Source organism: Sarcophilus harrisii, chromosome 2 (genome assembly GCF_902635505.1).
Source record: "Sarcophilus harrisii chromosome 2, mSarHar1.11, whole genome shotgun sequence".
Classification (NCBI taxonomy): domain Eukaryota; kingdom Metazoa; phylum Chordata; class Mammalia; order Dasyuromorphia; family Dasyuridae; genus Sarcophilus; species Sarcophilus harrisii.
In genome coordinates, this window is record NC_045427.1 from 57047898 (window position 1) to 57063184 (window position 15287).

The 15287-nt window shown below is 37.5% G+C and overlaps 1 protein-coding gene across 1 annotated transcript in view; it reads right to left on the reverse strand.

The window, feature by feature from the left end:
* Window positions 1-3236: 3236 nt before the first annotated feature.
* LRRC36 (leucine rich repeat containing 36) overlaps window positions 3237-15287 on the reverse strand; it is a 47635-nt gene continuing 35584 nt past the window's right edge. The window contains exons 12-15 of the mRNA XM_003758397.3: window positions 14710-14833; window positions 13704-13818; window positions 6115-6281; window positions 3237-3412 (exon numbers count right to left, since the gene is read on the reverse strand). Coding sequence (XP_003758445.2) covers window positions 3357-3412; window positions 6115-6281; window positions 13704-13818; window positions 14710-14833 — 462 coding nt within the window. The 3' untranslated portion in view covers window positions 3237-3356. The remainder of the gene's footprint in view (window positions 3413-6114; window positions 6282-13703; window positions 13819-14709; window positions 14834-15287) is intronic.

Sequence of the window (15287 nt, forward strand, 5' to 3'; positions counted from 1 at the left end):
CATAAAGTTGGGCAAAGTAATTCCTAATTATTGCTCTAATTTCTTCTTCATTAGTGGTGAGTTCTCCCTTTTCATTTTTAAGACTAACAATTTGATTTTCCTCTTTCCTTTTTAAAATCAGATTTACTAAGGGTTTGTCTATTTTGTTGGTTTCATCAGACCAACTCTTAGTTTTATTAATTAATTCAATGGTTTTTACTTTCAATATTTTTGATCTCTCCTTTATTTTTAGAATTTCAAGTTTAGTGTTTGACTGGGGGTTTTTAATTTGTTCCTTTTTAGCATTTTAGTTACCAATTCGTTGACCTTCTCTTTCTCTATTTTATGCCAATTGAGCCTCTAGAGATATACAGTTTCCTTATTACCCTTTGGCTGCATCCACACATTTTGGTATGATGTCTCATTATTGTCATTTCTTGGGTGAAGTTATTAATTATGTCTATGATTTGCTGTTTCACCCAATCATTCTTTAGTATGAGGATTATTTAGTTTCCAATTATTTTTTGGTCTATTTTCCTGGCTTTTTGTTGAGTGTAATTTTTATTGCATTGTGGTCTGAAAAGGATGCATTTACTATTTCTGCCTTACTGCATTTGAGTTTGAGGTTTTTATGTCCTAATATATGGTCTATTTTTGTATAGGTTCCATGAACTAATGAAAAGAAAGTGTACTCCTTTCTGTCTCCATTTCGTTTTCTCCAGAGGGCTATCATATCTAACTTTTCTAGTCTATTTATCTCTTTGACTTCTTTCTTATTTTGTGGTTTGATTTATCTAATTCTGAGAGTGCAAGGTTGAGATCTCCCACTATTATAGTTTTGCTTCTATTTCTTCTTGCAGCTCTCTTAATTTCTCTTTTAAAATTTAGATGCTACACCACTTGGTGGATATATTTTAATGATATTGCTTCATTATCTATGACCATTTAGCAAGATATAGTGCCCTTCCTTATCTCTTTTAATTGAATCAATTTTTGTTTTTGTTGATCTGAGATCAGGATGGCTACCCTGCTTTTGACCCACCTGGCATAGTAGATTTTGCTCCATCCTTTTACCTTTATTCTGCATGTAGCTCCCTGCTTCAGGTGTGTTTCCTGTAATGGGGCTAAGTTTTGAAGAGTGCCTTTTCTCACCGCCCCGCCCCCCTTTAAACAGGCTCCCCTGAGGCTCCACTTTTGAATGCTTGTAGCCTGAGCTGTCATTAGGGACTCTGTCTCAGGGCTCATTTTCGATGAACCCCCTTTGGTGTGACCATGGCTCTCATGATTCCCTTCCTTACTCTTGTTCCCCTCCTCATTCTCTCCTCCCTTTTCCCTCTCCCCCTCCTTCCTCTTCCTCCTCCCGCTCCTTCCTCTTCCTCCCTTCTCCCTCTTCCTCCTCCTCCTCTCTCTCTCTTCCTCTTCCCCCCCCCCCTTTTTCCTCCTCCTCCGGCTCCTGATCCTCCTTCTCCTCTTTGTAGTCAGAGAGGGAGCTTGTGAGAACAGGGACTCCTCCAGCTTGGGTCCGAGTGTTTAGCAGGCAGCCGGCTCATAGCGCTTCTCCGGTCCTCGGGGTTATGCTATTTTGCTGGGGGACCTCATTGGCTCGTGGGGATTCTCCAATCTCTTAACTTCAGCCTCAGTATTTCTCTCCAATGGTGCTTCTCCAACAAGAACCTGTCTCCACCGTCCTTTCACTTCTCCTTCTCAGAGCCTGGTTTTTCTCTACAGCTCAGCTCCGGCAGGCCTCCCTGCCCTGGCAGCCCACTCACTGCCTTGAATTTATTTTCCATATGGCTATTTGGGTACATGCTACATCCCCCAAGACTATACGCTCCTAGGAAGCAGACTCATTTTGCTCTACATATTCCCGGGGCCTAGCACAATGCCAGGCACAAGGTGAGTGCTGCATAAAGGCTGGGCAGCCGGTGCAAAAGGGAAATGGGAATCTACACAGTTGGAGGGAGGGGAATGAGCTGAGAGATTTGGAGGCCTCATTATCCCCTTTCCCCGCTGCCCCCGCCTTCCCGGCAAAGGGCTGCCGCAAAATCCCACCCCTACAAGTGGTGACCCATCAGATCGTGGGCAAAGCTCCTTTCCCATTCACATTGGTCTCCACATATCTGGGTGCTATTCATACCATAAAAAGAGTTCAACGATTTAAAAACTGGATGGACCCTTAGAGATCCCCTGTCAATCCATCTTTCTCCTCTTTGGAGGAGAGGACACTGGAGTCGGGAGAAGAGTGGCACTGGTAATAGGTAGGGGAGTTAGGCCAGGAACAAGTCTTCTTACTATCAATCCACTGCTCCCTTCTGAGCATTCCTGGGAGGGAAGAATGCTCTTCTCCAAGGAAACAGTCTGGTATTGCTCTCATGGTTCCTCCTGAAGCCATTAATCAATCTGCTTGGAAATTCTCACAGAAAAATCTAGAAAACAGATTCTTAGAGCTGGCAGGAAGCCACAAGCTCACAGTAGGACTAAGCCATTTCACCCACTGCCAAAGCTCCCAGGTGGTGTTTAGAAACTCATAAAATCACAGGACAGGAAGAGGCAGCAGGAAGGAGAGAAGCTGGCCAGAGCTTGGACCAAGGACATTGAGACATCTCTAAAATGGAAGGTACGGATAGGAGGCATTGTAGTACAGGGAAAATAGCGGTGAACTGAGCATCAGGGAGCTAAGTGCAGATTCCAGCTCTGCTACTCATTAACTACTTGACCAAGTGCAAATCCCTGAACTTCCCCAGGCCTGTTTTTCAAATATAAAATGAGTGGGGTTAGTAGCTTTTCTAAGGTCCCTTGCAACCAGTGTCTACTACAAGACCAATGTCAATCTTATGGGCACGAGTCTATCCTCAACTGGACCACATGACAGTATACAAAGAGTTGTAGATGGATGGGTCTCCTAATTTCGTTTAGATTTCCAATCAACCACAGAATCACAAAATTCCAAAGCTAGATGGGACTTCAGAAGCCATCAAGTGCAACCCATATTTGAAGCACAACTTCCTTCTACAACATACTCCACAATGGTCATCTAGTCTCTGCCTGATGCCCTCCACTGGCAGTAAACTCCTTATGTCTCATCACAGTGTATTTATTCCTCTTCAGGTCAGCTCTCATTAGGGGAAAGGTTTTCCTAATAGAGTCCAAATCTCCATGGTTAGGAGACCTTACTGAAGACTCAGTTGTGGCTGGTACCAGATAGCTTTTGGCTTCTGTCCTAAAGCACTCTGGGAACTCAAGTGACATTCCAATTCAGCATAACGCCCAAAGTGGTCCATGGATTTATTTATAATTCAAATACATTGTATCTGGGGTATGGTCTTCTTCTTTACTGCCACTGCTTTCCTTTCTCTTCCACACAGGCTGCCTCCAAATCAGCGAAGCATATAAGTTTCTAATCCTTCGCTGAGCCTTTCTCTTTGACTTGACTCTGAAGATTAAGGAAAAGACAATGAAAACCATGTTAAACTAAAACAACTCCTTAGCCCCAGAACCTTTGAAGCAAGCGCCTCTTCTGGCCCTGGCCCTGCCCCTGCCTGGCTAAAGCACAATGGGCCCTACAGAGTTAGAGGCTTTAGCAGCTGGGATGGGGCAGCCAGGCCATGGGGGCTGTGATCCCTCCTTCTTTTGTTTTCCTGAATGCTTGATTGATGTTCTTTCCCCACCCCACCCCCCAGTTCTGTCATTCTCCATTAATTTTCCCTTCATTATTCAAAGCTAGCGAAGTGTCAAATTAATTCAGGAGCTGAGAGAGAGAATGTTTCCTGTATTTTCAATAGAGGATCCAGCCCATAAGACAGTCAGAGCCCAAAATGAGCATCCTCAGGTAAAAATTCAACCCCCTCAAACACTCCTGACACTTTGTAAATAATTTTTCCCTCAAAGATTACTCAGCATCAACCCAAAGGGAGACCAGCTAGCCTTAGTCATTTTTTCCTTCCTTCACATTTCAAATGACCTCCTTTTGGCCATGCGAGACACTTCATCTTCCTGGCCATTGCCCATTACTCTGCACCTCCTGCTTGGTTTCTCCTTCCTCGTTTCCTTTGCCCATCCTCCATCTTCTCTCCATCTCCTTGGGTCCACCAGGTTCTGCTCTTAATTCCTTCCTCTCTATATTCTTTCCCTTAATGATTTCATCTGCTCACAGGCTTCAAGATTATCTTCAGTTATCTTTATATAGGGGACTTCCTAATCTCTCTTCTAAACTTTAGTCCCACTCTGGAGAGTGGACAAGTCGAATCAGCTCTTATTGTCCCATACCCCCAATCCGCCCAGCTCCACATCCCCTTATTTCTGCCCAGCTCATGCTCAGTATCTTCTCAAGTCATGTAGGGTACCCTGGATTTTTCTACTCTCCTTCACCTCTCACATCCAACTAACTGCCATGTCATCAATTCTACTTCTATATCATTTTTTTCATCTATATTATCATTTGGGCCCTCATCACTACTCACCTGGATTATTTTAATAGCTTCCTAACAGGTCCCCTAAGCGCTAGTCTTTTTTTTTTTTAAATCATTACTCTATCCTCCATAATACAGCCAAAGTATTTATGGCACTGGTTTGACTCATGTTCCTAGACTGTTTAAAAACTTTCCATTACTTCTACGGGAAAATATTAACTTCTTGATTTGGCATGTAAGACCAGATGTCTACAATGCTGATGATACTCCTCTTCAAGTACCTTTCTGTCCAGCCAAACTGAACTACCAACTATTACCCAAAATTGAGAACATATCATTTCCCACCTCCATGCTTTTGTGCAAGCCATTCCTATGTCTGGAATACACATTCTCCTCATCTCTGCCTTTCACAATTTCTTCTCTTAGTTCAAGGTTCAGATAAGGTGCTCCTCTATGAATCCTGGAATGCTTCTCCCCCCCCCCCCCCCTTTCCTTCACATCTGCCTCTCAGAATCCTCAGTTTTCTCCAAGATTCAGTACAAGTACCACTTTCTTCTACATGAAGTCTTTCCTTGTATCCTTATTTCCCCTCCAAGGTGATATATAATTGTTTTGTTATGTTTTTTGTCTGTACACAGATATAGATCATTATGTATGTATATATCCTTATATGTACATTAAAATGTATTTTGTCTCCTCTATCAGAATATAAGCTGGAGGACAATGAGAAAAATGATTGTTTCTTTCTTATATTTATTAACTAATTACTGCATTACAAACAAGTTTGGGTTTTTGTTTTTGTTTTTTTTGCTTAAAATTCTCTAAGGCTAATGGGTGGATTCCTGCTCATTTTTTTTCCTCAAGTTTGCTCAAGTTTTTGCTCAAATAGATCTGGGAAAATGTGCCTTTGTCAAACAGGTGATATGGAAATGATAAGTCTCTTTGACCAAGGTGATCCAAGTTCCCCTCAAGACCTTCAAGGGAATATAGCCCATCTCTCATTATAATATTCATTCTTTCATTAAATGTTAATTAATCAGAACTGATTGATAATCTCAGGAATATCCACTCTTCTAACATGAGGGATTTTTGGCATCTGACAGTACTGCTGATCTCTTTTATTAAAATGCCGGCATTATTATTAAAATGACTAATAACCCAGAAATTATGTCTTCCTAACCTTTTAATTGTTACATGTACTGTTTTGTTTTTGTCTTGATACCCAGCATATGGTCTGACAACTTGGTTTCCCAGAGGTCCCTGTTCTCTCTCCACTTCAAATATTCCTAAGCCTCTCTGTCTAACATTGGTCTCCTTCACTTGATGCCTTTACTATGCACATCTGTACCCTCTTGGTAGAATGTAAACTCACCAAAGGAAGGGGATTTTTCTTTTTTATTTTCTTTACCCAGCCCCTGGCACAACACCTTATACATAGAAACTTCTTAATGTTTGTTAAATTAAGTTGAATTTCTAGGGGCAGAACTTGACTTGTTGGAAGAAAGTGAAAGACATAGAAATACAATTGTTTAAAAAAAAAAACTAGTCTTTAAAAAAAAATCATCACAATACATCCCAACTATAATCCCAACTAGTTTAATCAACTATAAAAAGCAATGGTGGTGCTGTTATTGACAGTAGTACAGGAACACAGCTGAGCAGCCCTGCTGGAACTACCAGCCCTGAGGAAGCCATCTACCAGGTCATTTGGGGTTACAGTACTGACCACCATCATGAGTTGTCTGAGATAAGGAAGGCTGTAAGGTTTTCCCAAAGGGTGATGTTCTCCCTACTCGATGACTCTTCTCAGGAGGCAGGACTGCTTTTCCCGGATAATTTTTTTGTTCTTTATTCAATTGTTGTAGCAGATACTCATTGGTTGTAACCAGGGACCTAAATTATAAGGGAAAGTCATCATCAATTACATAATTAGGCCAGCAAAAGCTAAAGTCCTCCTCTTGTGCTTTGTGGTATCCTGAAGGTACCTCATGGGTGTGCCCTAATGGCTAAGGAAAATAATTTAAGCTTTCAGATCCTCTCAAACTAGAAAAACTTTTGAGTATGGGTTAAATTATAGATTTAGATCTGGGTTTACCATTGCTTCAAGGCCACTGAGCCCAAGTCTCTTATTTTATAGTGCAAAAGGAAGCCCAAAGAGGTTAAGTGATTTGAAATCAGATTTTCTAACACAAATTCAGTATTCCTGCTAAACCATAATGCCGTTCCACTGGCTAATCTGCCCCTAGAATTCATGCCAGTGAAATATGATGAGGAAATGTCCTGATAATTTTTATGGTACTCTCACCTGGCCCATTAAAATCCAACCAGAACTGGAATGTAGCTCTGAGTTTGCAGATTTCCCATTAATAGGAAATACAAGATTAAGTTTTGGAGTCTTGGGAGTGTAGTTCTAACATGTCAAAGAAAAAAAATCTTTATTCTGCATTTAAAACCTAAGTCTGATAAACATATTTATTAATTAAATTATTCTAATTCTTAACATCTCTGCAGAAATCTTGCCTTTGAAGAACTCTGACCAATCCACTTTTAAATTATGATAGCAATATTCCCAAATAACAGGCAAAATTCTACAGTCAGATAAAAATATAATAACAAAATTCAAGTAATATTTTTATACATCAAACAGAACAATAGATATTCAGAGAATTGACATACTTTGGGGAATAATTTCCTTCTATCATTCAAACCTTCTTTAATCACTACTTCTAAGAATTCTCTTTTCTTCCTGGTCAAGGTAAATGTGAGAGAGAACCCTATTAAAAACTAATTAATCAAAGACTCTTCCTTTTTGTATGATCATCACCTTAATTCTATCAAAGAATGGGGAAAGAGAGGTCTGCTTGAAAGTGGATTAGCCAAGATTTCCCTGGCCTTCTCATGTCCCTGACATAATTTTTGTCTTTTGGGAGAACAGAATTTCTCTTTCAACTTGAATTTAGTTTCTTTTTAGAGAGTAGTTAGTTTACATGGATATATGTTTTGCATAACTGTATACTTATAATCTACATAGAATTGCTTTTTCTCAATGAAAGGAGGAAGGAAGGAGGAAGGGAGAAAATCTGGAACTCAAACATTTTAGAAAACCAATGTTAAAAATTGTTTTTACATGTAATTGGGGAAAAAGTAAAATATTGAATTTAAAAACAAAGAAAATAGTTTAGAAATAGCTAGGGTAGATTGTGAATAGAGTGTTACATTTGAATTCAGAAGAGGCCTAAGTTCACATGTGGCCTGAGACATTTCCTAGCTGTGAGATCCTGGGCAAGTCACTTAATCTCTGTCTGATTTGATTTCTTCAACTGCCAGACAGCACCTACCTCACAGAGTTGTCATAAGGATCAAGTGAGATAATACTTATGTTTTTAAAATTTTTTATTATTTATTTTTTTAAAAAATTTGAGTTCCAAATTCTCTCCATTCCTTATTTTCTCCCCAGCCCATTGATAAAGTAAGCAATATGTTACCAATTATACATATTAATCCATCCAAAATATATTTCCATATTAGTCACATTACAAAAAAACCCAAGAAAATTAAAGTGAAAAATGACACTTCATCTACATCCAGTTTGCCTGTTCTCTTTCTGGAGGTAGACAACATTTAGCATTGTCTTACATCATTTTCCCGATTAGAATGGCTAAGGCTTTCACAGATGATAATTATTACAATATTGCTTTTACTGTGTATAGTGTTTTCTTGGGCTCACTTCATTTTGCATTGGTTCACAAAAGTCTTTGGGTTTTGCTGAAGCCATCTTGCTTGTAATTTCTTAGAGCATAACAGTATTCCATCACTATCATATGCCACAACTTGTTCAGTTGTTATCCCCTCAATTCCCAATCTTTGCCACTACAAATATATTTGTACATATATTTTCCTTTTTTCTTTTTTCTTGTATCTCCCCTTTGGGGAGAGTTTGAATTGTTCTCCAATTTGGTTAGACAAGTTCACAACTTCATTAATAGTGTATTGGTGTCCCTATTTTTTCACATCCCCTCCAGCACTTGGCATTTCTGATAGGTATGAGATGGTACCTCAGAGTTGTTTTAATTTGTATTTCTCTACTCAGCAGTGATTTAGAGCATTTTTATGTGACTATTGATAACTTTGATTTCTTCTTCTGAAAACTATCTGTATATCCTTGCTATAACTTATTACTTGCTATTACTTAACCTCCCCCTACCCACAGATCCTTCTCTTGTCTTCTTCCCTCACCCTCTGCTTTCCTGTCCACCCATTATTTCTTTATAGATTTTGGAGAGTGCTATTTAACCCATTCCCAATGTGAGGAGGTTTTCAGAACTATGAGCCCTCTTCCCCTCTCTAATATCTGTCTATTCTTCCTCTGCATCTCATTTGTAGAATATAATTATTTTTTTAAACTTTTTTTTCTTAACTCTTTCTTTTGAACTGTCCTATTTTATGTCAGTCTTCCATCCCTTAATATCTTTTTCTTTGATGTCATCACATCAGAGTCCATTCACAACCATACCCTCAGTCCATATAATGGAACTCCCACCCCCCAAGTCTGCCCCACTTGACAGATACAGTTCTCAAGAGTTACACATATAGTTTTCCTATCTAGGGATGTAACCAGCTTAACCTTTAAATATTATATATATATTTTTCCCCCTTCTCTTGAGTACTGTGATCTGTGATTTAGGATTAAAGTTTTCGATTTAGTTTTGCTTTTTCAATAAAAATGATTGAAAATCTCTTACTTTATTGAAGCTCCATCACCTCTCCCAAAAGATGCTGAGTCTCTCTGGGTGGTTAATTCTTGGCTGTAACCTCAGAAGTTGGTTGTAACCTCCAATGCCTTCTGAAATATGGTATTGTAGGCCCTCCAATCCTTTACTGTAGAAGTTGCCAGATCTTGATCCTGATTGTTGCTCCTTGATATTTGAATTGTTTTTGTCCAACAGTTTGCAGTATGTTTCCCTTAGGATTAATAGTTTTGGATGGTTTTTATTTTTTTTCCCTCTATGACTCTCATTTGATTTTAAAATTCTTTTTTGAGTTCTATAAATTCTCTCTAAGCAGGAAGCCATTTCACATTACTCTTTGGGGTAGAAGCTTTTTTTTTTTTTTTTTTTTTTTTTTAACTTCATTCAGTGTATTCCTCTGAAGATGAACTCCTCGGTCTTCCTTGTTCCCATAGTAAGTTTCTATGGTGGGGTTCTTTCTTCTTTGCCAGTTCGTTTTTTAAATAAGGGCTAATAAGCACCTCTAATCCTGGGGTGGAGGGTTGGTACCTTTGATTTCTTTCATCTCTCCCCTGATTGGGAACCTCAAACCAAGAGCTCCACCCTCCCACAAGTGCCCACAGCCAGCAGCATTTCTGCCCCCCTGCTTCTGCACTCACAGGTGTGATGGCTTCTTCTTACCCAGGACTGAGTCCCTGTAGCACAGCTGGGCCTGGGTTTCCAATCAGCCAAGGTTCACCCAGTCTTCCCACACTGAGATCCCAACTTCACACTGTCCAGGAGGTGAAAATTTCTGTGGTTCCTGCTGAGGCTACAACCAAGCCCTGCTTAGCCTCCTGGCCTCCCCATTTGATATTTCTGCAGAGCTAGCCTGGAGGTGTTTGCACTTCTCTTGGATTAATTCCCAGCTCAGGGTCTTTCTCCCAATTTTCTTCAGTTGTCCCAGCAAGATCCCTGTTCTGCCCCAAGTCTACTTGATTTTTCACCTATGTTAAGCAGAAATTTGTTCTATTTGTAAGGGAAAACTTGAAATTTACCAACCTGCTCCCCATCTTCCCAGAATCCTCCAAGATTCTTATTGTTGATATTTGAATATAAACATTATATATTTGAAGAATAAGAGTAAGTTGCTATAAATTTTCCCCCATTTTCTACTTTTCTTCTAATCCTTTACCCATAGATCTGACAGGTAAGATTTTCTATGGTCTTTTAATTAGCTTATACCATCCTTTCTGTGTAAATCACATAATTATTTTGACCTTATCTTGTTGTAAAATGTGAGATATTGTTTTATATCTAGTTCCTGCCACACCAATTTTCAGTTTTTCCAGTAATTTTTGTCAAATAGTGAGTTCTTGCCTCACAAATGTGGATCTTTGAATTTATCATTTACTACTATGTATTATGTACTTAATCTATTCCACTGATCCACCACTCTGTTTCTTGGCTAGTGCCAGATTCTTCTTTTTTTTTTTTAATTTAATAGCCTTTTATTTACAGATTATATGTATGGGTGACTTTACAGCATTAACAATTGCCCTCTTGTTCCAATTTTTCCCCTCCTTCTCCCCACCCCCTCCCCCAGATGGCAGGATGACCAGTAGATGTTAAATATATTAAAATATAAATTAGATACACAATAAGCATACATGACCAAACCGTTATTTTGCTGTACAAAAAGAATCGGACTCTGAAATATTGTACAATTAGCCTGTGAAGAAAATCCAAAATGCAGGTGGGCAAAAATATAGGGATTGGGAATTTAATGAAATGGTTTTCAGTCATCTCCCAGAATTCTTTTGCTGGGCATGGCTGGTTCAGTTCATTACTGCTCCATTGGCATTGATTTGATTGATCTCATTGCTGAGGATGGCCAGGTCCATCAGAATTGGTCATCATATAGTATTATTGTTGAAGTATATAATGATCTCCTGGCCCTGCTCATTTCACTCAGCATCAGCTTGTGTAAGTCTCTCCAGGCCTTTTTGAAATCATCCTGTTGGTCATTTCTTACAGAACAATAATATTCCATAATATTCATATACCACAATTTATTCAGCCATTCTTCAATTGATGGGCATCCACTCAGTTTCCAGTTTCTGTAGTGCCAGATTCTTTTAATGATTATCACTTTGTATCATAACTTGAAATCTGGTACTATCAGGCTTCTTTCTTTTACATTTTATTCATCAATTCCCTTGATATTCTTGATCTTTTGTTCAACCAGATGAATTTTGTGAGTTTTTTTCCCATATGTGAGCTTTTTTTTAGTTCCATAAAATAATTATTTGAATAAATTAATTTAGGTAGAAATGTCATTTATATTGGCTCAACCTACTCATGATTTCTCTGGTTGTTTTATGTCTTCATATGTGTGAAGAGTATTTTGTAATTTTGTTCGTATAGTTCCTCAGTATGCCTTGGTAGACAGACTCAGTTTTCTGCAGTTGGTTTAAATGGAATTTCTTTATATCTTTCTCCTGCATGTTATTGACAATATATAAAAATGCTAATGATTTATATGGATTTATTTTATATCCTGCAACTTTGTTCTTTTATAAATTTTCTCTGGGCAGAGAGCCATTTAACATTACTTTTTGGAGTAGCTGCAACTTTGCTAAACTTAATTGTTTTAACTAGTTTTTTTAGTTGATTTTCTAAGTATACCATAATATTATCTGCAGAGTGATAATATTGTTTCCTCAATATGTCTATTCTTATTCCTTTGATTTCTTTTTCTTTGTCTTATTGCTACAGCTAGCATTTCCAGCACAATTACCTGAATAACAGATAATAATGGACTTCCTTGCTTCACTACTGATCTTATTGGGAAGGCTTCAAGTTTATTCCCACTATTGATAATGCTTACTCTTGATTTTAGGTAGACACTATCATTTTAAGGAAAGCTCCATTTATTCCTATGCTTTCTAGTGATTTTAATAGCAATTAGTATTGTGTTTTGCCAAAAGACTTTTCTATTCTATTATACATATTTCTATTATCTATTGAGATAATCATATGATTTTTATTGATTTTATTATTGATATGATCAATAATCAGTTCTTTATTCCTGAGAAAAATCCCACCTGGTCATAGTATATGATCTTTCTAATATATTTCTATAATCTCCTTGTATTTTATTTTAGAATTTTTCTATCAATATTCAATATGGAAATTGATTTATAGTTTTCTTTCCCTGTTTTTGTTCTTCCTGGTTTAGGTATCAAATCTGTTATTTATATCACAGAAAGAATTTGATAGGACTCTTTCTTTACCTGTTTTCCCAAATAGCTTATATAGTATTGAAATTGTTTTTAAATGTTTTATAGAATTCACTTATAAATCCATCTGGTGTTGGAGATTTTTTCACTTATAGTTTAATTTTTTTTCTATGATAGGATTTACTTAAGTATTCTATTCCCTCTTCTATTAATGAGTAATTTATATTTTTTAAAATATTCATCAATTTAACTCACATTATCATATTTACTGACATGTAATTGGGGTAGTTCCTAATAAATGTTTTGATATAATCTTTTTCAATTTCACTAATGGTATATTCATCTCTTTCATTTTAGATACTATAACTGTGTTTTCCTCTTTCTTTTTCTTAATCAATTTAACCCATGGTTTATTTTATTGATTTTTAAAAATAAAATCATCTCCTTTATTAATTCAATGACTTTTTAGAACTTTCAATTTTATTAATCTTTCCTTTGATATTTTGATTTTCCATTTTGATATTTGACGAGTTTTAATTTGTTCTTTTCCTGGTTTTTTTAATTGCCCAATTCATTAATTTGTTCTTTTTCTTTTTCACTGATGTGTTTAGAGATATAAATTTTCCCCTATGTTGGTATGTTGTCTCATTGTTGTTATTTATCTTTAACAAAATAACTGTTTCTATAATTAGTTCTTTGATCCACTCATTCTTTAGAATTAGATTATTTAGTTTCCAATTAATTTTTAGTCTACACTGCCAAGGCTTTTTATTGAATATAGTTTTTATTGCATTATGGTTGAGATAATATTTGTAAAGTACTTAACTCAGTAACCTGGCACATAGAGGGTACTTAATATTTGTTCCCTTACCCTTTGGTAAGGGTAGGGGAAAAGATTTGGTGCAGGACATTTTTCTTCCTACAAATCTGATTAAGTACTGATAAATTTTTCTTCATTCAGATAAGATAATTCAGATAAGACTAGAAAGAACTTCAGACAGGTGAAATATTTATTAATATTTGTAAGAGAGGGTGCAAGAAAGACCTTATAGTGTGCTGCCACACAGCTGTTACCCTTTACATTCTCACCAAAGTTATTTTGTAAATCATAATCACGAGAACTTATTTTGAAATATGACAATGATCTTAGGATATCCTCATTTATTCTTTCAACTAAGCACCTTCTTCTAGGTTGAAAAGCTTGTGATGCTAGATGCTAGAGATCTATAGATGGACAAAGACTCAGTTCCTGCCTTTAGTGTGCTCTAGTGTAGGCGTGTTCTTTACAATATACTGTGCTGTTTCACTAAAAGACAGTAAAAGGTCTTCCTCCCTCTCCCTTCAGAAGACATGGAGCCCTCCTTTACCTTTGACTTTCCTGAAGAAGGTGCACTGTCTCCTCTACTTTCTTCAGCTGGTTAAGTTCCTGATTTAGACAAGCCACCTGTAAATTCAGCTGTTGATTTTTACGAAGTAATTCATCTATAAGGGACATAATATTTCTAGGTTAGCAGCATTCCACCAAAAATGACAAATGAGTACTTGCTTTTCCTTTAACTAAGATGATAGATCTTAGAAAGCCAGAAAGGAACTGTTCTCTCTCACCTGTCCTTCCTTTTCATTCATAGGGGTAAGTAGGTCTCTGGCCACCTACCATTCAGTTCTGTGGCCCATGTACTCACTGCTAACATCCTAGAGTTAGTCTATCTTAGTATTTTTCTGCTGCTTACCAACACAGATATGAAAAAAAATTATAAGGCATCAGTTTAGAAGGGGTCAATATTTTAGTTGAGACACACTCTATCTGGCCCCAAAGTAGATGAGTGACAAAATGTGAATGTTAGGTAGAACCTTTTCATTTTCATGACAAATAAGCAGGACCCTGAGTCCCTATATTATATTGATTTTGTGATTATGTAGTTCCAAGATTACCTTTGAAAAAGTAACTGTTGGGTTAGTTGGTGGAGTGGATAGCACCAACCTTGAAGTCAGATGGACCTGAGTTCAAATTTGACCTCAGACACTTAGCACTTCCTGGCTGTGTGATTCTGGGAAAGTCACTTAACCCCAATTGCCTCAGCAAAAAATAGAATAAAAAAAGATAAGAAAAGAAAAAAGTAACTGTCTCCTGAAATCAAAGGACCTTACACAGAGAAGGTACTGGGCCTTCCGGATTAAGATAAATGAAAAGCTCTATGAAAAATACTAGTTGATGAATTCTCTAAGAAATAAAATGTGTATGGTGGTAGGGGAAGACAATGCTTGCTTTGACTCCTAAATGCTAGGGCTTATTAAGAGTTAAAGTAGCTGGGGAGGGGGAGAGGCTTCTAGACATATACATCTGAATCTGTATAAACATATGGATGGACTTACCATAACTGTGAGACTGGTGCCCACCCACACCAGAATTGGAAGCATTTTCCTCCAACAGCTGTACTTTTTCAGACAAAAAGAGATTTTCCTCCAGTACCCTGACCATCTTCTGCTTTAATGCTTCCTTAGGTTAAAAAACAAAAACAGAAACAAAGAGTTACCACTGTCCTTTACAACATCCTTGACAAATAGTTATTCAGTTTCTTGCTTGACCATTTCTGGTTATAGGCAAGAGCTGGCAAAGAACAAATGAGTTTCCATTTCCTTCCTTTGTCTGGAAACATGATAATCTGAAGCACTTCTCTGAAGTTTTTACAGTTAAAACCCTTAAAAAAACCCTATGACGACTGAATTTTCCTTGACATGATAGAATTCTCAATGGAGAAAACCCTAGGAAGAGTTAGAAATGGTTCTTAACCAAACCTACAGATGAGAGCTTAAGGCCTTAATAACTTCCATCAGGATTCCTGGATCCAACAGAAGGAGAAACAATTTAGAGAAGATCTTCCTCTTCTCATCAGACATCAACCTCTTCTGAACAGCATCTCACTTTGTCCACTGGAGGATTTTTCTGCCCT